Source organism: Bicyclus anynana, chromosome 6, assembly GCF_947172395.1.
Source record: "Bicyclus anynana chromosome 6, ilBicAnyn1.1, whole genome shotgun sequence".
NCBI lineage: Eukaryota > Metazoa > Arthropoda > Insecta > Lepidoptera > Nymphalidae > Bicyclus > Bicyclus anynana.
The window spans coordinates 11,149,729-11,177,505 of NC_069088.1; the positions used below are offsets into that span (position 1 = coordinate 11,149,729).

General features: G+C 35.9%; 2 protein-coding genes across 3 annotated transcripts in view; one reads left to right on the forward strand and one right to left on the reverse strand.

Annotated features, from left to right (window-relative positions):
* Window positions 1-9,052: 9,052 nt before the first annotated feature.
* Window positions 9,053-10,873, forward strand: LOC112056010 (cilia- and flagella-associated protein 99-like). The gene has a single exon (XM_024096331.2). The coding sequence runs from the start codon at window positions 9,053-9,055 to the stop codon at window positions 10,871-10,873; it is 1,821 nt and encodes a 606-aa protein (XP_023952099.2).
* Window positions 10,874-18,019: 7,146 nt separating this feature from the next.
* Window positions 18,020-27,777, reverse strand: part of LOC112055116 (paired box protein Pax-6-like) — a 60,807-nt gene continuing 51,049 nt past the window's right edge. For both annotated transcript variants that reach the window (XM_052882095.1, XM_052882093.1), the window contains exons 4-6: window positions 21,974-22,249; window positions 20,940-21,124; window positions 18,020-20,697 (exon numbers count right to left, since the gene is read on the reverse strand). In XM_052882095.1, coding sequence (XP_052738055.1) covers window positions 20,134-20,697; window positions 20,940-21,124; window positions 21,974-22,249 — 1,025 coding nt within the window. In that variant the 3' untranslated portion in view covers window positions 18,020-20,133. The remainder of the gene's footprint in view (window positions 20,698-20,939; window positions 21,125-21,973; window positions 22,250-27,777) is intronic.

A 27,777-nucleotide genomic window follows, 5' to 3' on the forward strand; every position in this document is an offset into this window, starting at 1 on the left:
AATATATTATATCAAAATTGGTCAAACCATTTTTGATTTTCCGAGGCTTATAAACTACAAACAGCAATCAATCTTTAAACAGATCTATGTAACATATATTTTGCTTCAAACTTGTACATCCATAATGCGTTCTATTGTACTTATTATTTGTTTCCATACATAAATATTTCTGTGTAAACAAACTGAGGTCACAATATTAAAATACATACATAATTTGGAATTTCACATTTGAACAACACACATCAGCCTCCATACCTAGTAACTACTGTTTATAACCATAGTTATTTATGAACATAAGTAAAGTTTAAACCATTGACGTTACAGCAAGTCTAGCAAGATAAATATACCAACTCGATCAGTATGAAAAGGTCCGAACAAAAACACAATAAAGTATTTATGTTCTCTATAAAATGTTCTCAAGCCACGAACTCATATTTTATGTGAAGCCGGTGAACCCAATTACACATGAATGGTTCGTCATGATCAGAGATTTTTTGGGCCCTAATAAAAACTTACGACGAGATTTATTCCCCCGCTAGGCCGACAACCATATTCTAATTCATCTTATTAGCGTTGCAACTTGATAATAAATTCTATACTAATTAATGATCCGTAGAGTCGTCAACCGAAAAATTCTTGAACTTTCCAGTTTGGAGAAACGGAAGGAAAACTACTGTTTAAGAAGATTTATTGACTTAACTGTATTATATGGCGTTATGCTACATAAAGACACGACTAGACGACACCGACTTTAAGAATTCACTGCAATAATAAATATTTAAAAAAAATTACAACCGACTTCTAAACATAAACGTACCCACGAAACTGAAAAGCAAAAAATAATATTATACCTAATATTTTCTACTTACTTTCCCAGACATTCTTTTTTCTTTCATGTGTTTTTTTTCAGTAACGACTAAAATCAACACCACACGGGCTTGACACCGACTTACATAAACCTTTTACCTATTTATAAGAAAGTCTCGTGTAAAAAAAATAAAAACAATGCCTAGTGAACCAACCATAACCTTTGCGTTACGTTACGATTTCTGCTAGTTTACTCTACTGTAAGCCGCCTATTTCTTTCAAAAAAGCAAGTAAGTAAATGATCATTTATAAACTGAAGCTCGCATAACATGAATAAAAACAGCAATATGTATATCGCTCATTAGGCACGCCGTTGAGGATATATTCAGCTCATTAATTGATGACTATCGATGCAAATGAAACAAATATTTTAGGAATATCTTAGAGTCCATGAACAGCTAATGCCTGGGCCGAGTCGCGAGAACTTAATCGGAATCAGCGTTTGTCAATCAATAAAGCCAAGCGAGACGACCACTTTGCGACTACGATATAACTAACATGGATAAGCCTTCATCAAGTCACTGCGGCTTCTCTTAAAAATTCACATATTTTTTTGTGTATTAAGCACGACTTTTAACATGGCAATGTAAGTAGATTATACCATTAGGTACTACTGAATAACGAAGTGGTACAAATATAAAAGTAGGTACAGAGTAAAATTTTGTAATCGGAACTTTTAGCAAATCAGAATGTTAAAATAAATTGTAGGTATCTAATTTGTTAAAATGTCATCTGATTACGCCGTAGGGGATTAATATCAACATACTTACAGATTTATAAGTGTCAATGCAACGCATTGATATAAAAATTGTAAGGACATCCTAATAATAATAAATCCTAATTAACACGCAGATATAATCCGCGTGTTAATTAGCTATAAATTCTGATAAATGGCAGAATTTGTAATTACTGAAAAGTATACTGTTATTATATAATTAATATAGAGTTATAGTTAACTGTGATTGAATTTCCTTAACAAGCAGCTATAATGTGTTAAAGTCTGCTGATAAACTCGTAAATACGCCATGTGCATAGTTCCTAAAAAATAAAAACAACTAGAATATTTACCATAGCAATCAGAACTAAACATGCTGGGCATTTACTGAGTGAAAATAATTTTTATATCAGCACTAAATAAGCACACATAAATCGACGATTCAATCCATACATCTATTAACGTCCGATAAATGTTGCCATGGCCCCGTGATAAAAGTGACCAAGTCGATAATTTATTGGGCATACCAAGCAGAAACTTCGTAAAAATAAACATGAATGGCTGCCTTATTGGGGCTTGATTTAATACGGTCAATAAAACAGTAACTAACCTTATATAAATTACTAAACAAATAAATAACAACCGTGGTCATCAACTTTATCTTGACAGAGTGCTGCATCAAATTGGGTACTGTTTGATGCTATTAGCAAAACATTGATGCTGTGGGTATTTATGGTAGCTCACGACAGTTAGTTTATATATTTTAACGATCAATGGTCTGCGCTCCATGAGGTTTCACCATTTGGAATAGTAGTCTAACAAAGAGTTATATATGAAAGTTTTAATTTATGTTTTCATTGTTTGCCCGCAATAAACGCTTTGAAAAGCCTTAAACGTAAGTTCATTTGTTTAGTTATTAAATGTAATTATTATTTATAGGCTTTAAAGAATACTCTCTCAATGATGTACACATCTAGGTACATTTTGATCACGAGCTGAACTTATTTTTTGTAGAAAATTTTGTAGTCGAGCATACCCCGAAATAATTCCTACTTGAGACCGTCAAAACGTATTAAAACATTCTCATTTACCTACATAGGCTATCTTGTAGGTATTTTGGCCATACTTGACTTTTTTAATGTCAAACAAATAAATTCTACTAGCAAATGACCTCGACTTCATTCTTCCAACAATTATCGTCATTTTTTAATCAATTCACATTAGATGTTGAAAAATTATATACTTGAAACTTCATATTATGAGTCACTTTATACTATATCGGTGAAAGCCGCATGAAAATCCATGCGAAGGACTTTATTTTATAATATGTATAGGTAGGTACTTAGATGTTTTATGGAAGCTAACTTGGACACACTTTTCATAGCATTCTATAAGCAAGCTCTCACTCACATTATAACCGAAGCTTCCACATTTTAACGTCTATAACGAATATTGCACATCTTAAGGGGTTCATTATTCTCTTTAGATATTTTCTTGGTTAATGCGTACTTTTGTATGTAATAAAGCGATATAAGCAGTAGAAAGGCACCGTCTAATCACTTTGAAGTCATTAAATTCAGCAATAACTCACTACATAGTAGCTAAGATGACGCATATTTTTAAGGAACTCGTATGTTTTAAGGAACTTCAACTACCTTTTTTATTTTACATCTTAAACTACGACTAAGGCCTAGTTCGGACTACTTAGGTACTTTAGTATTTTTAGTCGAGTAAGAACGATTTTTGGGCAGTACATCAAAAAATTGTTCGTACTCGACTGAAATACTAAAGTGGCTCGAACTAGGTATAAGAATTTTATACGATTGCAAAGATATACACACTACAGTAAATGTAAACGGCGTAAATTGACAAAATAGATGATAGTCTGGACCAACAGAATAGACAAACATGATGGGCAAAAATTAAAAAAAAAAATGCTTGCTTGTGTTTTGGTATGTATAGTATCAAAAGCTTCTTCATATCACAATTTCAATATAATAACATTTCATGAAGAAAGGATATTATATTATATGATTAATATTTTCTGCAGAAAACACAGTTATCTTGAAGTCACAGACATACTTTATTTGTGTTTATATGTATTGAATGACGATAAACAAGAATTTAGACAAAAAAAGTCATAAATATCAGTGCAGCCGTTAAAAAATAACGCGCTTACGTGTTCTTATTTAGCTATTCATTTAATTTATACAAAAAATTATATAATTGGCGTAACGTTTGTCTTAATTAATTAATGGAAATCAATTAAAAGGGGACCATAAAAAAGTTGCATTACAGCATTACGAACAATGATCGACGTATAGAGAGCCATAATTCTTGACTGAACTTCTTGGAGCAACGAGATTGATGAAGGCTCTCCTTAGGTGGCCTGTTAATAAGCATTCGTTAATTCCACTTAAGTCTCGAGCTTTCGTCTCGAATACAACATTTCACGTTTACGATGTAAATTTTGCCCATTAAGCAAAATAAAAAATACCTTATTAAGTTATTTATAATTATTTGAGTTATTTCGGTCGTTATGTGCTCGGTTTTTTGGTTAATTAACAATTAATTACGTATATTATAGTCTTCATTGTAGCAGCTTCGACAGTTTCTTATTCAAACGTTTATAAGTAAAGAGACCTATATCTAATGTACATTTACATTATTTTTTTTTTCATTTAAAATAATTCTATGTAGGAGCTTAATTTCAGCCAAAGCTACATACAAAAGGGTTGCATACAAAACCGTTTTTTAAAAATCGGATTAAAATAAAGTTTTTGACGGCCTCCGTGGCGCAGTGGTATGCGCGGTGGATTTACAAAACAGAGGTCCTGGGTTCGATCCCCGGCTGGGCCGATTGAGATTTTCTTAATTGGTTACCACCCCACCGACAAAGACGTACCGCCTAGCGATTTAGCGTTCCGGTACGATGTCGTGTAGAAACCAAAAGGGGTGTGGATTTTCATCCTTCTCTTTTTTTTTATTCTTTACAAGTTAGCCCTTGACTACAATCTCACCTGATGGTAAGTGATGAGGCAGTCTAAGATGGAAGCGGGCCAACTTGTTAGGAGCAGGATGAAAATCCACACTCCTTTCGGTTTCTACAAAATTCTCTTAACAAATTAGCACGCTTCCATCTTAGACTGCATCATCACTTACCATCAGGTGAGATCGGAGTCAGGGACTAATTTCTAAATAATAAAAAAAAAGTAATAAATGAAAAAAGGATAAGATATTTAGGGTTCACGATGATGTTGGAAATATTGTCATAATGATATAACTAAACATGAATTTTCATATTTCCGCTAGATCGTGATCAATAAATTACAAAGGCTCTCGAAAGCATTCCGTGACGACCGGTCAAGGAAGCCACTTACGACTATCATGCACTTACTGATGATCCATTATTTTCAACAAATAGAGTGAATGTCACTTTACTATAGAGGGTAGAACTTAATTCTATAGAAAGTTACATCTATGATATACAAGAAGATACAAATACGAAGCATCGTACATATTGGACTTATCGTATTAAACGGATTATAGTATTCTTTCTATAAAAATGCATAAAAGTGCGTCCACAGATTTGTATCGTACGGATCGCATCGAACGGATTTTAACTACAGTAAACTTTAAAATACTACTATTTACAAATTTTAATACCACAAGGCTGTACGTCTTCGATTTTTCTTTTTGTTCCACTTAAATGATTCTTCATCGACAACACTTTTCCCAAAATAAATTAAAACCGATCTTATACAGCTTGCTAATTGTTTCCTTCCACCAGGATATCGTCGGACGCGTATCGTTCATAGTGTAATTCATAACTTCCGTCGATGTTTGAGATTACAGCCGAATGAAATATAAAGTCTTATGTACCTAGTAGGATGGTAGCGGGCCTATATACAGGCTACCAGTAGCGAGCACAAGGTCATCTTATGCAAGGTATTTAACTATACGTGTAAATTGTACAAAACGATTTATACAAAAGTTCTTTCATACAGGTTTAACGAATTCTCAGAGTAGGTAGGGCATGTTTGCATCTATGAAGTGCACGCCACTGCAGGTGCACATATGCTCCATAGTTGTTGTAGGCACAGAACAGAGAAATCGCTAAAGTTACCTCTAGTCGTAGATATCAATGGCGCCCATTATCAGATGTTAATTATTCGGACTGCACTGGACGGTAGTGACCACAGAAGCATCGCAAGGTTGGGCCCAAAGGCAGAAGCAGAAGAAGATGGGCAGAAGGAACGGGACCAACGGCTTAACGTGCTCTCCGAGGCACGAGGGTGTGAACCCACCAACTTCTCAACTCCCGGTTGAGAATTTTCACTAATTTTTTTTTACAATAAAGAATCATCATCATCATTAACAACCCATAACCGGCTCATTGTCTCTTCTGAGTCTCTTCTCAGGATGATAGGGGTTAGGCCTTAGTCCACCATGCTGGCCCAATGCGGATTGGCAGACTTCAAACACCTATAAAACTAAGAAAATTCTCTGGTATGCACGTTTTCTCACTATGCTTTACCGTTAGAGACACGTGATATTTAAATTCTTAAAAGGCACACAACTGAAAACTTGGAGGTGCATGTCCCGGACCGGATTCGGACCTACGCTCTTCCAAAATCGAAGAAAGAGGTCATATCCACATATCTAAGAAAATATAATAGCTTAGTAATAAATAGCTTGATTCAGGACTCGTAGGTAGGACATCGTGATTGAAGCTGGATCATGCAATTGTTAGTTAATGAGCCACTATCACTCAATAGATGTCTATTTTTGAAAATCACCACACTGTATCGTATTTTAATCACACTACAATTTACAACTCCGAAGAAACTACGTACAATGGATGAAACCTTTGAATTGTATTCATATCAGACATTTATCAAACGTGAGAAAGAACACCCGTGTCCGTTAATGAAGGGCGATAATTTGACGTGCTCTGACAGCTAATATTGTGTTCAAATTGATTTGTGTTCAAAGTTGAATTGATTTTGACAGAATCAATAAGCCACCGGCTCCTCTTATCCGAACGGAATGATGCTTACGAGTACTAACCAGAGATATACTTATACTCTTTACCTTTCATATGTAAATTCAAAAGGATATCTAACTGTCTGATATATTAAAGCACAGTATAGACTACTGATATGAACAGTGATAGCCCTGTGAATATGACCTCTGCCTCCGATTTCAGAGTTTGTGAGTTGCGGAAACCTGCCTACCAGAGAATTTTCTCTACGTGTGTGAAGTCTGCCAATGCGCATTGGGCCAGCGTGGTGGACCCATATTCGGCTCACCAGTGAGCCGAATATAGGTATTATTTCGACTAAATATATAAATTAGTTCCTGTGAATCACCTACTGATAAAGAGCGCAAATCCTTCATGTACGTTCATAAATAAAAGGTTACAGTTTGATCCGTGTTTAATACACATAATACAATGGCGGACAAAATATTCCCTTCGGGAGTTACCAAAAAGAGCCAAAGTTCGTAAAACTAACATCAATTCTACAAACTTTTTTCATTCGACTAGTATTATTAAAGGTAATCATTTTACGGTGTAAACCGGTAAAAATAGCTAAGTCCATATAAAATTAACGGGATCTGCATGATATTTTGTTTCAAATATTTCTATAGCTTGGCAACTTTGCGATGAATGAAAAACCCACGACTGATGCACCTCACTTCCCCGCACGCACGATTTCACAGCCGCGCAGTCTTTCCTCCCGTCGCCCGCATATCAGGGGCTTGCCATAACGAACTTGCCAGACTATAAGATGAAACGTAATGTTTACTTCAAGTATACTACATAAGACAACAGAATCGTTATCACGAGACCAATAAATGTACCAATTGTCGTACCCACTCCTAGGACAGTCTTTCCCGACTAGTTGGAGGGGAATGGGAGTATTGGTCATATTATAAAAGATATGGCAAATATTCTTTATTAAAAAAAAAAAATAAGTTTGTAAAAGACGGGACAAGACAGTGAGATGAGAGTGAAAGACGAAAATTAGTTTACATGATTTGACTAACAAAGACATACTTACAGGGCAAGTTAAATAAGAGCAAGATTCACTTCCAAGATTTGTCTCATACAAACATATACTCACAGAGCAAACTAAAAAAGTAGCTCATAGAAAAACCGAGCATTCCCACAGCAAAAACTCGAAAGCTCTTGGTCTACACCGACAAAACGATGCGAGAGTAATTATAAAGAGAATGAAAACGCACAGATCGACATGACACGTAGCTCACCGACAATAGCGTGAAGATAACAAGACAGGAACCTGTTTAAAATTCCTTCTAATCGAATATGGTCTTTATGGTTGTCTTTAACACGATTATTATATTTTAAGAGGTCTTTTGTGACTTGCACTTTGTTTGAAACGTTCCTACTTGAGGTGTCGAGCTGTCGAATAAATAGCTTTGCTTCGGAGTGATTGATTAATGACAGCCTCGGCGAAAACAGACCAGCTACTTAATTAAATACTTACGACGGTACACTGCTAGAAGATAACGTTGTAAGGAGATTGAGGAAGTACCAGAGCGCCCCAGGTTGTAAATTAAACATGGTTTTATAAACTTTTAAAAAGCTAAGCTCAGCATAAGGTCCTAGAGTAAGGTTATGCTGTGGTTCTAACATGCATCTTAAAGGTGAAAGGCGCGTAGGGCTCGAGGGAATCATTTCAATTCATCTAGAATTAGTAAAAAACATGAAACATCGAACCATACATTTTGTATTTATTAGCAAAAATGTTTAATTTTTGATTACTTATTTAATGAGTTATTATATAAAATTTGTACAGAAGTACAGATCATAGAAAAAGAAGGTCTTTATGAATAAACATCTTCATCTTGTGATAGAAATAACATTGAAATGTTCTGTCTTACGAGAAGCAGTGGCGGATTTATCAGTTGGCCAGTATGCTGTTACATTTTTACCGCCCCTACGGACATGATACCCTAGTTGACAATCATATTAAATAATTTTTACATTTACTTCATCATTATCAACGCATATTTGGCTCACTGCTGAGCACGAGCTTTCTCTCAAAATTAATTACTATACTTATAAAAAAAAATTGTTACAGGTCCTGGTCCAATTCTGTACATTGAAGTTAAGTAAATTATTATTCGAGGGTACTATATAATCGATACTGAAGCCAAAAATACTGAATGAATTGAAATGAGACTTGGTAAAGAGATCTTACTAAGAAGAAGATCCTAAGATACTTTTTGTCATGAAAAGAAAATGAAAGAGGTTAAATCCGCCACTGACAAAAAGGATACAAATGAGTTTTTACTAATTGTACGACAAAACGAAATACTGGCGAGTCATTTAAAAATGTAGGCTGTCACCAAAATTATTTGTCTTGTACGAGTCCCGTATGTATTTTGTGTCAAGTTTTGATTTCGTTTCTGCTGTTTATACTCTCAGATGACCTTTATATTATGGTTTATTACTATACATCAACTAATATCAAAGTATTACGAAATATTATAATTGATTTTGAAGCTTCCAAGGAATTATCACCACAAGAATATATGAAAATGTACATCGAAAAATGTCCAGACTCAATAGATGATTCAAAAATTTCCTGGATAGTAGAAAATTTTCTAAGTTTTCAAAAACACGGCCCTTTCCTAAGAGATATGGTATCCCACTTAACTGAAGAGCTGTCTGAAGAGGATTGTGATTATTTTATGATTCAACTGAATGCGGTAATTTTTCATCTCACTCCCTCGGACATGCACCTTCTATATAAATGCTTTTTCAACTTAAGTAAGTCACTGTTAAACATTTTCACGGCGTTTTTGAGTAATAATGAAGTATTAACGTTTATATCGCAGATTGCACAAACTCATTATGACATAAACTTTATAAGTGAAAGAATAATAAATCCTTTATTTACTTGGCAACCTTACATAAGTGAAATGGGTCATAATTATGCACAATATGTAAAAAAAATTGAAAGTAGAAAAATAAAGTTACCGACGATACCCATTCAACCAAATGTGCTTAATAGAAAGGGTAAAGAAGACCACTGTAGAAAAGAAGTCCACTCTGGTGAAGTTGACCACTCTAGAAAACCAACAATTCCCGAAACTCCACCTAACTCTTTGAACCAGAAAGGAAAAAAGATGTTAACAAAAAGCGTTATTGACGAAAAGCTTAAAGAAATCCATGAAAATAATAAACAAAAAGGTTTAGATTTACTTAAAGAAATTAAGGCAAAAGATTACCACTTTGCTCAAGGAAAGTCAGATCAATATTATAAAAAAATTACAAATATCAGAGACGAAATTGAAAATAAATCTCTTAGGACAGTTCCAAAAGAAAAACAAAGACTTTTAAATTGTACCACTCAACCGATCGTAAAAGATACCGCAACTACAGTTAGAAGGCTGAATAAAAGGATAGAAATATCAGAAAAAGAAGAAGTTCAGTGGTTACAAAATTTACTAACAAGTTGCCGGGATACTTTAAAGATTGAAGAAATTGAAGAACATGATCGGCAAGAAAAGGAAAGAAAAAGATTACTCGATATTAAAAAAAAACATTTATTAGGACAAATATCTTATGAAGAAGCTGTTATTGCTAAAAAAAAACTTCATGATGATAATAAAAAAAAACATGAAATGTTTTTGAAAGAAAAGCATTCATGGGAAGAAGAGATTGAAAGATGGAAGAAAGAAGAAATGGAAAAAAACAGGAAACAAGTAGAAAAATTGTCGTTAATTGAATTGGAAATGCTTCATGCTAAGCACAATGTTACTATGAAAAAGAAAGAAATTGCTGATAAAAAAAGAAAAGAGTCTGAAGAATTGCTGTCAAGAGCTATGAAAGAAAAACAAGAAAATTTAGACCGTAGAATAAAAATGATAAAAGAAATTAAAATCCTTGCATTGATTGCTAAAAAAGCTAAAGTTCCAAAAATTATTGATTTAACAGAATCATCTGGACTAGGGTTCCTTTGTGAGATGTCAATGGCTGAATTACAAGAAAGATTAGGTTTTTTAAAAGTCGGACTTAAAGAAGAGCTAGAAAAAAAGAAGACACATATAAAACAAAGAAAGGAAGCTGCTAAGCGTGAACTAGAAGAAACTAAAAAATCTAATAAAAACTTTATAGTGGAACGTGCAAGTCTGAAACAACTACAAAAGAAAAAGTGTATAAGTAATCCTCGTGAAATATCTGCATCGAAGGAAATACTCGAATTGAAAAAGGTTTTAGAGGAAAAACGAAAGCTACGAATCATGCTTACTAGATAGACACGTTATGATGCTGGCAATAATGAATTTCGAGATAGTTGAGTACTCCAATGTATTTATTATTTCTGTAATGAAGCTCTCAGTTACTACTCCAAGTAGAAACATGTTTTAGCCAGAGGCCTGATTAGTCGATTACCCGACTCTAAAGACTAGTCTCTGAATGGACTATCTTTCTTGCGTATTAAATATGCAAGATATCACAGCCCTACGAATTCACTAGATATGTCACGTACAAATTTAAATACAAATAACTATATTGCCAATAAGATAAGCATGCTATTATGTAACTCTGAAACTGAACGTACACCTGACTTAATATCCAATGAGGCGAAGATGTCCCTGTGTTTGTGTATGATATGAAATTCATTAAGTTTCATCCGAGTGTGATACTGTTTATGATGTTTTGCGCATTTTGACCAATCTAAAATAAAAGCTATATAATAAACAAAATGTAATTTATTAAATCATTAAGCATGAAAAACAAAATATATTGTATCATTTTTATTAATTTTATATCAATTACATCTCAGATATTCTGCACAATTAAAGTGAATTATTGTAACACCACTAATAGTGTCTTCAGGCAAGTCCAATCAATGCGCATGCTCGATTTGCCCGCAACGCTTAATTAGTACCTGGCAAAGTGAAATATTAGTAATGGAATTTATAACACCGACGTGATATATCTTTTACAAAACGACTTACGATCAAAAGAGACATAAAGAAATAAAATAGCATAGAAGTTTAATTTATTATTTTAATATAAATGTACTGTTATATAACGATCTTCTCGAAAGATTTGATCCCTAATGAAAGCAGTGACAATTTTAGTTTAAAAACATATTAACAATATACATCACGAATACGTAAATTATCACCATGGTTAAAAATTTGATTCAAAATGTTACATTATAACTAGACACTAAAATTGTGAGCGTATAGGTAGCTTATACCTAAACATCTGAGGAAATAAATATGTTGTTTGCTATTGAAAATACCGAAATGGTGAAGAAACGTATATCGTAACTAAATGGACTCGTTCACATCCAATTGTGTGCTAACAGTCGCATCAATGTCTGTATAATAGAACAAATCAGGCGTCAATTTTTCGAAATCCGAAGAAACTAGTCAATATAATTTGGATTAAAGCAATAAATATGTCGGGGTCGCCTGTTCATTTGTATCGGCGTATAATTTAAATTCTTTAACGCCAATGTTCAAGATTACGCGGTGAGATAGAGGCGCGGGCGCCCGTGTCTCTGCGACAACCACCAAATAAATTTATATTTCCGACCGATACGGACCGACTTCTCTCTTTGTAGATAATTCGGCCGGTAACGTTGAATGACTCTATTAACAGCTTCCCTTTTAGGGATAAATGTCGACTTTAGACTTAGTGGATATTTAACCGTATGTGTAGACCGATCCCGCGTAAAATAAATATATAAAATCCTTGGAAAAGAAATGTGAGTTACAATTACTAGTACCTAGATATAGAGTTTATTGTTAGTAAAATGAAAGTTTCGCTAAGCTTAGCTTTAACTACGTAGTCTTAACTGTAGGTACTGTGTCTAATTAAAATTTCTACAAAAATCATCAATTAGATGTAGTATAACTGTACAGTTCCCTGTACAGTCTTCATTTTTGCCTACACACGGACGTTTTAATTGAACAGTTCGACTGTACAGTTACAACTGCATATCTGTAGTCCGTATTACATGGCAAAAATATATCTATATACCCAAATCTTATTTTGGCAATTGCTATAGAATATTGTCTTCACTAGGTTATTTTTTTTTAACGCTAATACGTTCAAGAGTAGGTGTTTAGGTACCTTTTCTTAGTCATACTAGAAAATATTGCCTGCGAGCCAAGATTACAGGTATTTTAATGAGCGTAACTTTTTATGGTATACGACTCTACTCCTATGTACCTATAAAGAAATTACACACTAAGTTGATGTTATATTTTGGTCTAAAGTTTTAACATTCTGTGATACGTAAAACTCTTTAATTCTTTAACTAGTATTTCGTATAAGAGCATCGAAATATACATAAAAGAACATCTGCAAAATGTTTACTTTTGTATCGAAATTTTAGGACATCACTATGAATACGGCACATCTCTCAAAGATTTAGCTGATAACAGTAAAACGTCAATAACCACCTAATTGGGAGAGAACACTCTGCCCACAATCACCGAATCCTCGTCCCCGAGTGAGAAACAAATAAATATTGTAACACACATCGAGATAATTTGAACGATAACTTAATGTGCTTACATTTTGGATCTGCTCATGGTTTTATGGAACTACCTACGATATTATCTGCCTTTTTTATGGGTAACTATAAATTTTAAATTATCGGACGATGAAGTTGGAAAATGCATTTTGCTTTACATGCAGGACTTTGTTTTTACTTTGTTATTCACATGTTAATTAAGCAGTTATGAAGTTTAGAGTAAATCTTATTATGACTATTAAATTAAATACCTATCTTATTCTAGAGGAAGCGTTAAAGCCCCGAATGCGTAATGATTGTCGAATTTCTAACCGACTTTAAAAAAGGAGGCTCTTAGTTAAACACGTAATTTTTGCATTCTATCGCATTTCTAATGTTTGTTAACATCTATAGGTATAATTACCTATCACCATAAAGACAAAATGAGATAGGATAGGCCATTCTAAAGATAAGAAGATAATCTGACAAAAATGGAAAATGGCAGCAGGAGCACTTTGGAAGAGACAAGGTCGCGATCGCAAACTATGGAAGATCTTCTTCCATCTGGAAGAGGAGGCCTATGCTAAAAACAACTCATTTTACAAGTGTCATGTAAATTGTTCATAAGGGCTTGTTATATTTTTTTTTTTATTATTTACAAGTTAGCCCTTGATTACAATCTCACCTGATGGTAAGTGATGATGCAATCAAAGATGGAAGCGGGCTAACTCGTTAGGAGGAGGATGAAAATCCACACTCCTTTCGGTTTATACACGGCATCGTACCGGAACGCTAAATCGCTTGGCGGTACGTCTTTGCCGGTAAAGTGTTAACTAGCCACGGCCGAAGTCTCCCAGCTAGACCTGGAACAATTAAGAAAACTTCAATCGGTCTAGCCGGGGATCGAACCCAGGACCTCCATCTTATAAATCCACCGCGCATACCACTGCACCACGGAGGCCGTCAAAAGGCCGTATTCACATCTAAGTATAGCATGTATGATTCTCACGTTTCAATATTTAGATCCAAAAGCTCCGTAATTTGTATAAAGGCGGCATAAATCTCGGATGTCACTCAGCAGTTGACCAAATGCCACATAAAAGTCGAGCGCAACACGTTCGGGGCACTCAGTTTATTCAGAATAGTGCAGCACCAAGATAAAGTTGTACGGTCGTGATAGCCGCGGAGTGTGGATGCATGTACGCGACCCGATCCAATAACAATAAATTTTGTGCGCCGTTTGAAGCGCCGAGCGGCACTGGCACTGCGAACAGCGTTCTGATCGTTCCTACGGGAAACGCTTACAAGAAACTCACTAAAGCACCGCGTATGGACGCAATTTGTACAAATATGTGTGAGGACTAATAAGAGACGGCTGAATGCTTTGTTACGGTGTAAATGCTAATGTTCGTTTAGGTAACCATTCTTTGTTACAATTGAGAAATTAAATAGATTTAAAGTACTTACCAAATATGAAGTTAGGGTTTCGCTTCTGTAAGTCGACACCACAAATTTCCAGGACTATTCTATCTCTGTACAAGTTATCCAGATCGGTCCAGCCGTTCTTGAGTGTTAAATGTTGTAACTAACCCGTGCTTTAATAGAAATACCTACCTAATATCAAGTAATCTAATATTATTAAAACATAATATATGATTTCCTAATATCTAACGATTATAAGTCCATATACACAGACTTATTAAAGTTCTCTTTTTGACGTCTTACTGCTCTTATTACTCCAAGCATGCTTTCCAATTAGTAATTAAGGAGATTAATTTGACCAACAATAAAGATTTCATTTAGTTTTCAAAAAAATCGGTGTTAGTTTAGTGTTTTATTGGAATTCAAAACGCCTTATATAAAAGAGATAATATTTTTAGAAGAACTCACAGAACTTTTGTTAATACAGACTCTACAATAATTGCAAAACAAGTTTATAGTAGTAGTTTTATCTCTTCCACAATATGGCTTTCAGTAGGTACCTACTTTAAATATTCAAACTTCTGTTAAAAGTTACTTTTGAGGAACTTACTTATTTCTTTTATGATTTAGTATCTGTCAATGAAGATGTTCCTCAATCATCTTTTTGTGAAAATCGTTTCGATTATCGATATCCGGGAAGATCGATTCGGCGCTTTTAATGATTGCCGGAAAAAAGGATAATTGTCTCGAATGATTCGATTGTTGTAGTTACGAGTTAAAGGCTATTGTCAGGATGTACAAGATGCGTGTCGTAATTACAGGATACCGTCATGTTTTTTCTCCCTATATCCATTATATTTGTAAGATTTCTCTCTCTTTTTTTAAGTTTTTGGAATCTTTGGATAGATAGTATCTATAATGAAATTCGTTAATTATTTTATTGATTCTTATCATGTTAACAGTCAACTGCGATGATTTCCCTGATTTCTAAAGATTTTTGTTTTTCTAGACCAAAGCCAAACGTGTGATCACGATCAGTTCTAATGACTGCATGATCTAAAAACTATTTCAACTAGTTCCCTGGTTTTATTCAGTGGTCCCCCCTCAAACCTTAAAGGTAGATTTTGTAAAGAGACGAATATCTTAGCATTGCGTGAGATCACCTTGTGGGTGCCAAGTCCATAGTGTGGCAGAGAGAAAAATTCCGAGCCGATGCCCGGACTTGTGACCAACGGGTGTAGGGTTAAGGAAATCCTTGACAATCGACTAACACTCCGCTTCTCCGCTCGTGTTTATCGCCCTGCCTAGCCATATTTGATAAGATCCTGTTAGAGCAGCTTTAGATACCCGTTCAAATATAGAACTTCTAGTTACTGCAGTTCTAGTAAGGCCAAAGTCTTCAGGCAAGATAAAGAGAGATTTTGCCGGTAATCTTTAATTTTTTTTTAAATTTTCCTTCACATTTGCCTTATTGAAACGCGCACTCATTGAAATCAATGACATATTGATTGTTAAATACAGTTATGCTTTGTATCATATTATCAAATTTAATATTTAAGGTTCGCTCGCTCTCATTTATTCTAGTCGCACCGCATCGTATTACAAAAACTTACTACTTGCGCTAATCTATACAACATTTATAATTTATAAATATTAATAATTATGCATGAATTGATGGCTATATTTTTAATATATACTAGCAGACACCTTCGCCATTGTTGACGTAAAATTAATAAAGTTTAACGTTTATACCTTTCATCATTATCTATATCATAAAGATTATAAAATGAAGTTTTCTTCTTTAGTCTTTACGTGGTGATTTTGGTTTGTCCGTTGATTGTAGTCAGTCAGTCAGTCAGTTATCTATACCCACTTAATTATATTTATATAATAAAGAGGAAATATTTGATTTACTTACGTTTCGAAAGTGCTTGTAAACTAAATCTAATTTAAATACATGAACTTTGACTGTTTGTTTGTTTTTTTGCATTGAATAGTAGTTTCTACTAGACCGATTTGAAAAATTCTTTCAGTAATAGTATCGTACAGTATGTCTGATGAACATAGGCTATATTTTATTTCTTCACCGCAACGGGAACAACGCGGGCTGATACCGCGTGGCGTCTGCTAGTCTGTATATTATGTATATGACCTAGGTATATAGCACTGCCCCGCAGTTACACCAGCCCGTAAGAGTATCAGGATAAAAAGATCTGTGCCATATTTATTTGCTAGGTCATCCTATTCTAGGATCCTAGATGAAATTTAGAACGAATCTTTTTATCTTTATTTTACTTTTGTAAGGATTTTAAATGACTATGTAAAATATACATTTTACATAGATTTAGATATTATATAAGTTTTAAAGCATTGTGCTGCGATGCACCCTATGTGCGCGAACCTTTATGCAAGCAATATTCTGTCACACAATCGTATCATGTTCAGTGACTTTTTGCTGTTATTGTACCTATTCTTCAACAGTGCGGCCGTTTGCGACAACGTACCTACCTATATCAAATAACTTCGCTGGTTCAGAAACGTCAGCATATGGATGAGTTCTTGAATAATCAAGATTATTAAATATGGTTTTACTAAATTGCTATTTATACAAGTATTTATACTTACGTCATCATCGTTGTCGTCTGGGTTTTCTATCCGTCTCTTTATGGTTGTTCACACTGCGCGTCTATATGTTGCGTTTATGTAGTGGTTTGATATTTCGTTCCAGTAAGTAGAATAGAGAGCCGTGATAGCCCAGTAGAGCCGTGATAGCCCAGTGGATATGACCTCTGCCTCCGATTCCGGAGGATGTGGGTTCGAATCCGGTCCGGGGCATGCACCTCCAACTTTTCAGTTGTGTGCATTTTTAAAAAATTAAATATCACGTGTCTCAATCGGTGAAGGAAAACATCGTGAGGAAACCTACATACCAGAGAATTTTCTTAATTCTCTGCGTGTGTGAAGTCTGCCAATCCGCATTGGGCCAGCGTGGTGGACTATTGGCCTAACCCCTCTCATTCTGAGAGGAGACTCGAGCTCAGCAGTGAGCCGAATATGGGTTGATGACGACGAAGTAGAATAATTTGAAATACCTACTTTACGTGAAACAAAATCATTGGCACTGTCGGTCGGCAGTTTAATACCATTAAATATTGTGACAATAAGAGTTTAAATTATCTTACACATCAACTTATTAATACATCGGTCTTCCGTCAGTAGCGTATCTAGGTAACCAAGGGCCCTGGTGCGAATAAAAAAAATGTTAAAGTTAAGTTCAATCACGATTTTCTGGTAAGGATTAGAGGGCCCCTGAGCTTGAGAGCCCCGGTGCATTGCACCGCCTAGTCCCTGGGTAGCTACGCCATTGTCTGCCATGTTTTAATTTTCAGCAATACTTCATGGCATAAACTCAAGAACTCCCTGATATTTTACTGTATTTTGCCAATTAAACAACTTCGCTGTTGTAATACTCATCAAGTCATCTACCAAATAAAAACAAGATATGTACTTTCAATAAACTTTATTTCAATGTTTTCATAGGTACGTATGTAAATTGCCTACATTTTCACATTAATAATAACATCTGTCTATTAATAAATAGTTCACAGTGCTTAAGAAAGCTTAACAATATATACACAACACGATTACGTATATAATACATAGGTATCATTTTTAAATTTACATTTTATATTACATTTACGAATAAGTGTAATAACAGCTAAAGATGATGTTGATTTTTAATTTACAGTACGACTCAAGACCGCAGTAGAATGCAATAAAGAATATTGTTTTAACATTATTACTGATATGTATAATTCGACATTTAAAGTTTGCAACAGTGCTTGTGTAATTTCAAGGTAAGCACGTAACCCAGACCGTATTGTTGCTTTCTATCAAGTGTCTTCAAGCGCAAAACTATGTTGAAATAAAAAATACTTTAAGTTATACATCAAGTGACTGATGTAGTGTACACGCGTTTCCATCTCAATAGGCTCTTCCGCGCCGCGGCGTTTCGACGATCAGTCTGAATCGTACTTTATAGAACTAGCGCATCTAATGACTTTATGAGTTTACTCAATTGTAGATACTATTGTAATATTTTTCACAAGTTTTCTAAAAGTTTTATTAACAAAAATCTGTAAATCTATATCGGAATGCATTTGTCGTCAAATACGAGTATTACAAACTTATTTCACAATGGTTCCTGGAGCCCCTTCCCAGACACCCTAGCCAAGTAGCACGTCGATTCTCTTTCTACGACCGCTAACATTTCGAAAACTAGATAAATTTATGGGAATGACAGATCTTGATCACGTGACCTGTCGATAGCAAATGTCGTTCTCATACATCTTTCTAGTTTTCGAAGCGTTAGCGATCGTAGAAAGAGAGTCGACATGCCACTTGGCTAGTGGAGGCAGAACTGTTTAAGAAAATTCACCGTCGGTATTTATAGAATGTATGCAAGGCGCAACTGAAACTACGTACCTAACTGTTTTTTTTAAAAGGACACTTTATTATTTAGTTTTTTACCCAAAATTACCCAAAGCCTGCGTTGGGATAGAATATATGACAATAATGCGGTAATACAGAGTAGTAGTCTGCTCTCTGAACTGTCAACTCATTGAGATATTTAGGCCGGAAAATGCACACTGAAAGTAGACTTCACGGGATGGTAATGTCAGAGCGGTTTATTTTACAAAATTGCATACTTATTCAAAGATCAGTGTGAAGGGACTCTAAAGTGTTACATAATTTATTACACTTTAAAGGCTTGGAATTTTAATTTTTGACAAAAGAGGTTCTGAGTTTCTAAAATAGACATTTTAGGTTTTGACAACGTATAAGTAAGCATTAAACAAATAATTTATTTTAACTAGTATTTTACTACATTTTACATAGGTATCTACATAATAAAAATATGATGAATAAATTCAAATTGTACTGTTATAGGCTATTTATTTCAAAGAATTAAATAATCTGGAATTACAAGTAGTCTAACGATGTTGTTTATGATAAGTATAAATCCATAATAGGAACTTTAAATAACACGAGAACGAGGCTTTTTATGATACTTTGGTACTATGATACATTATCTACAAAAAACTTTATAGTCGAAATATTAGTATTAAGGACATAAATCTATGTGCTTCATCTTTCTTATGAGTTTTTCAACAATATATCAATTTTTAGCTGGTATTATTTTTAGAAGTTTTTAGAGAGAGAATTTAATGTTTTTACTAATTCAACACTAATAATTAGTTACAATTTTATGAATACTCGTATATTGCCTGCCCTTGCTTCTACGTAGGCACAAGATAACTTTATGTCCCAATTAAAAATTGAACAAAACTGTTTCCAAATTGTAACCTGGTTCTCAAAGTATCTATTTAAGAAATGTATAAATATATCAGTTTCTTTGTGCAAACTTAAATTTATAGCCATCTTTTACATTTATTGACAACCTTAATGCTTATATTTATTTACAACAATTTACAAGCGAACGCGTGAATTAATTAATCTAGGATTATAATTTACATAATTTATTTATTCGGAACATCGACATTCAATAGGAATCATTATTTTCTTAGTACAAATGAAATAAATTAACTGTAACCCTAATCAACGGTCATGTTTAGTCAATTGTAGTGGCAAGTCGTTGGCCGCTATTCTGCGCCGCTCGGGGCTCGGAGATCTAGATCTAGATCTCGTCTTGTTAATCTGTTTCTCGGCTTCGTCGTCACTCGAGTCGTGGACGTTTATTTCCTCGTCGGAATCTGAATGAGATTCGTATCCGCGGGCTAATTGTATCGATTGTGCTGCCAGAAGCGCGGCGGCGGCCGAGTTGGGGACGAGCGCTTTGAAAGCGCTGCTCTCCAGCGCTGGGTGCGGCTGGAACGAGTCGAACTGCTGCTGCGACAGCGCTTTCAGCGTCGTACTGTCGAACTGAGCCTGCTGCGAGAGAGCCTTCAGCGCGTTGGGGTCCTGGTGCGCCAGAGCCTTGAACGCACTATTCTCGCCGCCCATCTGGGGGGTATGGTAGGGGACGCGCGCGGGGGACAAAGAACGCGAACGGGAGCGGGAGGGGGAGTGGGGCAAGCGGTGCGAGGGGGAGCCGCCACCGCGCTTGAGGAGGTTCATGCGCTGGTGGCGCCTCCACTTGGCTCGTCTGTTGGAAAACCAAACCTGTCAGTAACGGTAAATAAACCTGATTAGTATTCCGTTCTCATCGTGTTAACAAATATTCATTTATGCAAATGAGCATGAAATAAAAGCTCTGATTTGACTAAAGATATTACAATGTTGACGCCTGCGTATGAGGTGTCGAATTAATTGGATTATGTGAAAGAGATAAGTTTATCTGCATGTACATTTAAGTAAAAATTATGAAGTTTGATTCAAGTATGTTAGAAGAAAACAACATTTACCTGGACACGAGCCTCCGATAGGGAAGTCTTAGAAGCTAGCCGTTCTCGCGTTGATACGCAGGGGTAATGAGATTTTTCAAATTCCTTTTCTAGTTCTTCTAGTTGATCTGGACTGAACGTCGTACGGTTTCTTCTAAATTTGGGTTGTTCGCCGTCCAACGAGCCTGAATCTTCACCATCCACATCTATTAAAAATAATAATTCAATTACATTCCCGTTATAACTTTTCTTAGCAATTTTATTATTATAATCATTATCATCAACATTATATCAGCTGGTCCACAACTGGTCCTACGCTGCCCGTGACGAGCGACTCCCTGGGACACTTTTAATAATATCATCAGTTCACCCAATGGACTTCGTCATCAATATTATCAGTCTATTTCAACGGTTCATCACAAGTTCATGCCTCCCTCAGGTCAAGGTCAGACATTCTATAGGGAAGGGGATAACTTAAACCCACCAAGATGTTTCAATGCAGGTTAGGGTGATTATCTTAAAACCTTTAACAACTACTCAGATATTAATGATAGTGACTAACTGCTCAACAAGCTCTCCAAGGCAGCTCTTACTTGTTTCTCCGGATTGAGAATTTTTACTGAATATTTCTAGAGAAGAAACTGGACCAACGAGAGTATAGACTAGTAGTTCTAATATTCATCATTGTTATTTTTTTATAAAACAAATATTTATCTTTTAAATATAACCAATATTCCCATTCTCCGCCAACTAGTAGGGAAATACTGTATTAGGAGTGTGTACGACAATAGTCCAGAGGGGCGGGGATCAAACCACCACTCCTCGGTACTGAGTCGGGCCGCTTAACTGTTGAGCTATTGAGCACTGCTGGCCAAAGTCCTCTCTTAACTTGATATCCAAACACAGTTTTCAGCCTAAACGTCTGAACTCGGTTTAGCCGTTTAATATCTTGGTCCACCTAAAGAGGAATCTACCGACACTGCATTTTCCAATGCGGGGTTGCTATTCTAGGTGTTCTAATTTTATAATCAGACAATCCAAATAACATAACATACCAATAAATCCCCGTCCTGACGAAAGGAAGCCTTGCTTCACAGCGTCAGGGTGTGGGACTCCCACACCTGGTGCAGGGACGCCTGGTGGTAGGGGGAGGCTGCCTGGGGGCCAGACGCCGCCGCCAGCCCATGGGAAGCCACCATATGGAGGCGGCGCAGCGTAGAGACCGTAGCCGGCCGCGCGAGCAAACTCTGCAGCGGCTCTCTCTGCTGCCCTGTTCCTCAGTATCCTGTTTATGGACGATACGCTTGGGGCAGTGGCGTTTGTACAGACACCTGTGGACAAAGAATATTTCTTTATCTCTTATACATCTATCTATACTAATATTATCATCATCATCATCATTGGCAGCCGATGGACGTCCACTGCTGGACATAGGCCTCTTGCATGGACTTCCAAACAAAACGGTCTCGACCCGCACGCATCCAGCGGCTCCCTGCAACCCGCTTGATGTCTTCGGTCACCTAGTGGGGTGTCGACCAACACTACGCTTTCCAGTGCGCGGTCGCCATTCCAGCACCTTGGGACCCCAACGCCAGCAATAAAAAAAAACGGCAAGAGCCGATGCTCTTCGAACTATGTGGCCTGCCCATTGCCACTTCAGCTTCGCAACTCGCTGAACTATATCAGTGACTTTAGTTCGTCTGCAGATCTCCTCATTTCTGATTTGATCACGCAGAGAAACCACAAGCATAGCTCGCTCCATCGCCTGCTCGGTAACTTTGAGCCTTCTTATAAGGCCCATAGTTAGCTAACTAACTAATATTATAAGGAGGAAATATTTGATGGTCTGTTTGTTTGCATAGAATTTTTGACTACGTGGCGTAGTGGTATGCGTGGTGGATTTACAAGACGGAGGCGGCTGGGTCGATTTAAGTTTTCTTAATTGGTCCAGGTCTGGCTGGTGGGTGACTAGTTACCACCCTACCGGCAAAGACGTACCGCCAAGCGATTTAGCGTTATGGTACGATAATGTGTAGAAACCGAAAGGAGTGTAGATTTTCATCCTGCTTCTAAAAAGTTAGCTCGCTTCCATCTTAGACTGCATCATCACTTACCATCAGGTGAGATTGTAGTCAAGGGCTAACTTGTAAAGACAAAAGAAAGGCTTTGAAACTACAGAACCGATTTGAAAAATTCTTTTACTCTTGAGAAGCTACACTTCCCCGAGTGCTATAGGCCATATTTAATCACCGAATCCCTACGGGAAAGGAAACCAGGCTGGTGAAACCACACGGCGTCTGCTAGTCCTTTATATATAAAACTAGCAGACGCCCGCGACTTCGTCCGCGTGAAAGTCGTTGTAAACTTTCAACTACCCCTATCCTACCCTACCCTAACCTACCTCTACCCTACCCCTACCCTACCCTATCCCTACCCTACCACTACCCTACCACTACCCTACCCCTACCCTGCCCCTAACCTACCCTACCCCTACCCTACCCTACCCTACTCATTAAGGCTGCACTTCTTTATTTATTCCTCCCACCGCGAGTCGCGTCGAGCGCGGCAACCGTTACACAAAAATAATCCTTAAAGTCCTTAAAGCATGAATTAGTATTCACGCGCGATGGCTTAGCGTATTTCATGTATAACTTTGGTGTTTCTTTACCGATTTTTATGATTCTTTTTTTATTGAATAGGTAATAATGTTAACTTTCTTATTATGTATGAGTGATGAGTGTTATAAAAAATTGAGTAACTTCTCCCGTTTTCTCAACATTTCTCTTTACTGCTCTGCTCCTATTGATCGTAGCGTAATGAAAAGTATACTATAACCTGCCCAGGAGTATGTTGAATAATTGTATTAAGTTTAGTTAAAATCCGTCTAGTAGTTTTTGTTTCTATAAAGAACATATAGACAGACAGACAGACAACATTTTTTCTGATTGCATTTTTGGCATCACTAACCACACCCTGATAGTTATTTTGGAAATATACTTCATGTACAGAATTGATCTCTCAACAGATTTATTATAAGTATAGATTATTGTACATACTGTTAAGTTAGCAAAAACTCCTACGATACTCTGGAAACATCATCAAAATGATGAAGTTATACGAGTATACTAGCGGACGCCCGCGACTTTATCCGCTCTAAATCCAGCCCTCTTGCAAAAACCTTTCTTAGTAGACGTCTAAACTGTAGACTACCTCCCTGCCAAATTTCAACTTTGTACGTCAAGTGGTCTTCGAGATTTCATAATGACCTTTCGCATTTATAATAGGATTCGGTATGTCTGAGAACTAATTGCTATATATCTTTCCTAACCATGTGGTAAGGTAATAGGTACCTACATTATTAAGGCAAAACAACATTTACTGAGTCAGTTAGTTAATCTTCTAATATTTTTAACAGGAAAGATTGATTGTTTATTTGTTTCTTGCACTCTATAAGCACTGGAACTACTGGATCGCTTTGAAACATAAACCGGTCAACAGATGGCGCTGTGTCACTCTATATTGCGCTATAAGAGTTCTTACCGGAACAACCAATACATATACAGACATCCTAATTCGTCTACCGGTACCGTAAAAAGTTGTGAGCTTAACGTATTCTAGTTCACAACTTTTTACGGTCGACGAATTATGGCATTAAAATAACATTATATACAGCCACCCACTAAAATTAATATTTGGTATAATCAAATCATCACTATCAACCCATATTCGGTTCACTGCTGAGCTCGAGTCTCCTCTCAGAATGAGGGGGCTTAAACCAACCGTCTACAACGCTGACTGGATTTCTTAAAATGCACACAACTGAAAAATTGGAGGTGCCCCGGACCAGATTCGAACCCACACCCTCAGGAATCGGAGGCAGAGGTCATATCCACTGGGCTATCATGGTTCTCTAACTTACTATACTAAAGCCAAACTCGATGTGCAATGTTTATCAACAAACGAAAAATATCAAAGTACAAAACGCATGTCATTTCATAACTAATCTATTTCAAACTTTATAAAAAAGAAGCCCGACACTTCGTACACGTAAAATTAAATCTTCACAAATTCCGCGGGAACAATGTATCTTTTCGTAATAAAAAGTAGGCAATATTTTGCTCAATAATCTCATCTATCTTCCAGTGATAGTCCCATTAAAAAGCAGTTCAGCCGTTCCAAAGATTAACCCGAACAACAAAAAAATTTAAATCTAGAAATCACAGACACTTCCATTTAATTTTTGTACCTAATGATTAATAGATATTAAATTAATTATTTACTTCAATATTCAAGGAGCTCCATAGAGTTACCAGGGCTAATAACCCGGCTGTAAGAATAATAATAATTAGTTCGTTCTTTATTTCAATAGTAACAAACAGTTGCATTCTATGTGGAAATGTGTGATTATAGTTTTCTGCGCTATTTCTTGAGCAACGTTCGCATAATTATAATATACAGAAACCAGCAGCGGCGGGTTATAACCGATGCGTCATTGGTCGCGTTTAAATCGGTGGCCATTACAATTTGTAGTCCCGGAGACAGTTACAATAAAATCTAAAATGAATAAATATACCTAGATACCTATTATTTATTAACACACATCCTATATCCAGTCCCGTGCAAACAAAAGCGTGGCTTGTGTCATTTATACTAATACGAGTAACAGGTTAAGTTTGTGATATTGTTGGGAGTAATCAACTAAACCGATTTTTTCAAAATTACCATATTTTTTGAAAATATGAAAAAAAAATCTTTCACTGTTGGAAAGCCAACAAGCGCTACTCGTATTTGCTTTATTTTATCCCTTAATTCTCCCGGGGAAAGGAACTACGGGGTGAAACCCCGGGGGACGTGGGTGTTATGATACTCGTAGCTTATAAATATAACATAAGTTAATTGCCAAACAAACGAAAATCTTCAACCTACTGCATAAGAATCTTTGGCTTGGCTGTTGGATCACTTATAGGATACAGAAGGTTGTACTCAAAAAGACAGATATGAGAAGGTTCACGCTGCCGGTTGTCTGGACGCTCAACAAGCGGGTTTTTTAAATATTTCCAAATACATATAATAAGTTTTGTTAAAAATAAATAAATGTAAGTGATAAAAATTAATATAACAAATATTTTATTTCCATAAATAGCAACTCAGAAGGTCTCTCACTCTATACCTACTATACGTATACTGTAATTCGTGCCAGAGATCGCGTGCCGACGCAACCTTGGTAGAGCCATCCCATGTAATATTCAGGAAACACTCTGGGTAAGTGGCATAATTTAATCATACCCTGTCCAGTTGTAATTGTCGTAGATTTCGTTGTTGAGCTACTGAGCAGTTGCTCAGCCAGGCCATGCTAGTGTTAAAACTCGTCATGATTGCTCTGAATGCTAGAGGGCAATTAACTGAGGGACTTATCTTCTTGCTACAGGTGCAAGGTTTGAAATAACCCTAACAACAGTGAACGCGTGCTCTATCAAAGTTTACTGTAAAAGAAATACGGATATCAAACTCAAAGCCATGATTTCAAAAACAACTTTTCAACAGATTTTTCGGCATTTGACATGATTAATATAGCCAGTATTAATATATAAAGTAAATTAATATTTTTGTGTTACTGATACAGATATATTGTTGTCATTTATTGTCAAAATTATTAAAATTAAAGAATTAAATGTATTTTCTATTATATTTTATCTCACAAAGTTAATTTTATTCATAAAATGTTGAGCACTTATCTGACATAGAAAGTCTTTGGCAAGACTTAAAAAGTACCTTTCGTTTTTAGACGGATGATAAAGGTTTTATATTACATTACGGCACATGTGCATTTTACTTTACATTACGGCAATGAGATACATTACGATATTGAAATTGGTGAACTAAGCGATACTTTACGAGCAAATGTGTTATGTTTACTTTTTCAATTCTTGTGGGTATATTGTATTAATTAGTGTACTATTTTTTTAACAACTTAAGGGGAGGGAAAAAGATATAAAAAATTAATCATTTAATAACTATCGGCTGCAACTTAACTAAATATTTTCTATCATTTATTTCATATCTCAATTAAATGACAGATGAGGGTATATATTTCATATGCCGGATCTCTTACTAATAGAACTTGAAAAAAATAGTGCTAGGGTGTTAGACGACACCTATTAGTCATAGACACGATATGGCGCCAGCAAAAGCCACATCCTGTAATCAACATTTTGTTCTACAAATCCGCCTAGAGGGTCCGCCCATCGATACCTTTGTACAATGTACACTATATCATAACGTTATACAGTATTTCAGTTTATCACAACATTATACAATATACTAACGTGTTTTTTGTCATAATGCAAAAATATACTATGTAGCCATTCAGACGATGGAGAAATAAGCCCATTGAGTATGGGTTCATTTGACATGGAAAATACTTTTTATTACGAGTAGAGTTTTTGTGACAGAGCAGGCTGGTACGTAGCGTGCTTATTACTGCTGCCAAGCAGCATTGCTTTCCGATCTAAAAGTTGCCTTAATTTGTAAATAGTAATTTCAAGCACATGATTCAGGTACATAAGGTTTAACCCCTACGCTACTGGAGCCATTTGGCTGAAACTTGGAATGCAAATAGATTTCACTTTGGATTAACATATAAGCTATTTTTCATCTCGGAAAAATATATAGTTCCCGTGGGATTTGTGAAAAACTGAATTCCACGCGTAAAAAGTCGCGGGCGTCCGCTAGTTCTATATATATATAATTAAATCCATGTAGCTACCTACTCGTAGTCTTATAATCTGCAGTTACAGTTCACGTAACTGTCGCGACTCGCGACATTTGAAATTGCCACCTAATTCGATTGTATTTAACT